The sequence below is a fragment of the Scomber scombrus genome, chromosome 21 (genome assembly GCF_963691925.1).
Source record: "Scomber scombrus chromosome 21, fScoSco1.1, whole genome shotgun sequence".
NCBI classification, from domain to species: Eukaryota; Metazoa; Chordata; class Actinopteri; order Scombriformes; family Scombridae; genus Scomber; species Scomber scombrus.
In genome coordinates, this window is record NC_084990.1 from 24,547,961 (window position 1) to 24,550,460 (window position 2,500).

The window sequence follows — 2,500 nt, forward strand, 5'->3', positions numbered from 1 at the left end:
AGAGCTCGCCATCCTCTACAACTGCACCAGGACAGCCACTGTCAGGAGTGAGTACAAGTCTTTAGAGAGGTTTGTCTCTCTTTATTATATAAAGATGCTGGAACGTTGAGTGTTCAGATGTGAGCTCATACTGTGTGTCTCTGCTTCAACGTGTGCTGCTGTGTGTTGGCTCAGTTTGGACATCACAGCAACTAGTGTCTGAAATACTTCTGATCAACACATTGAATCATTTCAGCAGTAACACAACATCTATATCTGTTTTCATTAGCTGCAGACACAGCTCGAACCAGCAGCAGAGAGACAGGATATTATAGTTCATCACAGCGTTATCTTTATAGTTATAGACATCAGGGTGGACGGAGCTTGAAGGAGCTCAAAACTCTACTTAGTTTCTTTACACCTCTGTCCACAGATCAGCTCTTAACTATCAGCTTGAAGACAACATGGTTTATTAACTGTTTGTGTTTTTTTATCTTTATTAATTTTTCTCTCTGATCACATTCACACAGTTACATATTCCTGCAGGAGCACATTCAGGAGCTGATGAGCAATAAGCTCAGAGCACCCAGAGTCTTTTTTCTCTTTTTTCTTTTTTCACATGTGCAGAATAAAATTTGACTGCATTGTATAACTGCTGCAAACATCAGTATTAAACATTCAGTGATTTATTTTGGTCCTTATTAACAATTTTCCAAAAACAATGCACATAGAAATAAATACATAAAAAATAAGGAATTTGATCAAAAGGACATTTTTTTATATATGTATAATAATTATTATTATATTTAATATTAATTCTCACATTTCACTCATTAACACTGTCTCATCTGAAAAGTCTTCAGCAGTTTAATTCTTAATCAGTTTGTTATAAACTAAACAGCTGGTTCACTGTTCAGAACAAATGACCCAAAAACAATAGCCCTAAAAGATAGCCCTGCTGTCAGTGAGCAGCTCCGTTAAGAGTTCGTTACGTCTTCACTCTCCGCACCCCAGATTTATCCTGCTGGTCTGGGGGATTGAACCTGTGACCCTCTGATCACAGGCTGCTCCAACCTTTAAACCACAGCTGGAGTCTGGTCTGAGTCCAAACCTCCGACAGCAGTCTATATATATATGTGTGTGTGTGTGTGTGTGTGTGTGTGTGTGTGCCCCCCCTCCAAATTTTTTTGTTGGCACTTCCTGTTAGAGTGCTGGCTGAGCAACGGTTGCATGGCAACACCATCCAGTCCAGCCAATGGGGGCAGAGTTTTGGCAGCAGTGTCCCTTGGCTTGTTTTCCGCTGGCTGAAGCTTTCTGCTCGTTATCTTCACATTAACACAGAAATACAGCTGCACTTTATCTGCTTTTACACCTTAATGAATAATTAAAACTAGTTTAAAGAGAAAACTCAGTAATGTAACATCAGCCTCCAGGAGGTTGTTTGTTCCTTAAATGAGAGAAAACTCTTTAACTCTTCAAAGGTTTGAGGTTTGGACTCATGAAAGTTCATATTTTAGTCAACTGCTTTCCAACCTAAAAACCACTGTTAGCCACTTTAACTGAACTTTAATGAAACTACTGTACTAGAACAAAATGAGTTTTAATACACCGTTTTATATCAGGAAACAGTCAAAACAGACACACAAGGTTCTTACATCGGCACCAATCCTGCATCCATGAGAAGATCTCGTATTCTAGCTAGCAGCACTTATATCAGCATAGATGTTCATGTTCATTTCTAACCAATAATACAGAAAGTAGTGGGAGGTATAGTAATAGTAGTAGAAGTGTAAGCAGTAATATTTTATACTGTATCCTTCATTAGTTTCATGTTTTCAGCAGCAGGTGTGTTTGTGTGTGTGTGTGTGTGTGTGTGTGTGTGTGTGTGTGTGTGTGCGGTAGACACAGAGAACAGCTGCTTGTGAATATGAATGCACTCATATTGAACCACTTACTATTTCCATTTCTGGACTAATTCACCTGTGACCTACACCACACATTACCCCACAAACCCCCCCCCCACACCCCCCCCCCCACACACACACACACACACACACACACCACTTTAAACTTTTTTTCCCAGCAGATAATATTTGCTTTCTGCAGTGTCTCTCGTTGTTTCCGTGGTTACAGAGACACTCGCCATCTCCGTGGCAACAGACAGCAGGTCATAAAGCAGCGGAAACATGAAATAAAAAGTAATGAAGCTGCATACACACACACACACACACACACACACACACACACACACTGAGGTACTGCAACAGCTCCTCCGTAGTACTCTGCAGTACTCTGTAGTACTCTGTAGTACCCTGTAGTACTCTGTAGTACTCTGTAGTACTCTAATACTCTATAATACTCTGTGTTAGTTTTTTAGCTCTAAATATTCTGAGTATGACTTTGTTATTGAGTGGAGAGTGTCATTGATTGCTGCAGATCACTCACACACACACACACACACACACACACACACACACACTCACACACTCTCACACACACACACACACACACACACACACAC

At 40.4% G+C, this 2,500-nt stretch overlaps 3 protein-coding genes across 4 annotated transcripts in view; 2 read left to right on the forward strand and 1 right to left on the reverse strand.

The window, feature by feature from the left end:
* Positions 1–2,500, forward strand: part of LOC134003385 (HEAT repeat-containing protein 1-like) — a 398,094-nt gene that overhangs the window by 136,622 nt on the left and 258,972 nt on the right.
* LOC134003416 (microfibril-associated glycoprotein 4-like) overlaps positions 1–2,500 on the reverse strand; it is a 153,164-nt gene that overhangs the window by 60,148 nt on the left and 90,516 nt on the right. The gene's annotated exons all lie outside the window — the stretch shown is intronic.
* The window catches only part of LOC134003394 (cGMP-dependent protein kinase 1-like), a 40,506-nt gene that overhangs the window by 18,097 nt on the left and 19,909 nt on the right, over positions 1–2,500 (forward strand). Inside the window, exon 3 of the mRNA XM_062442588.1 lies at positions 1–47. This exon is cut by the window's left edge and continues 67 nt beyond it. Coding sequence (XP_062298572.1) covers positions 1–47 — 47 coding nt within the window. The remainder of the gene's footprint in view (positions 48–2,500) is intronic.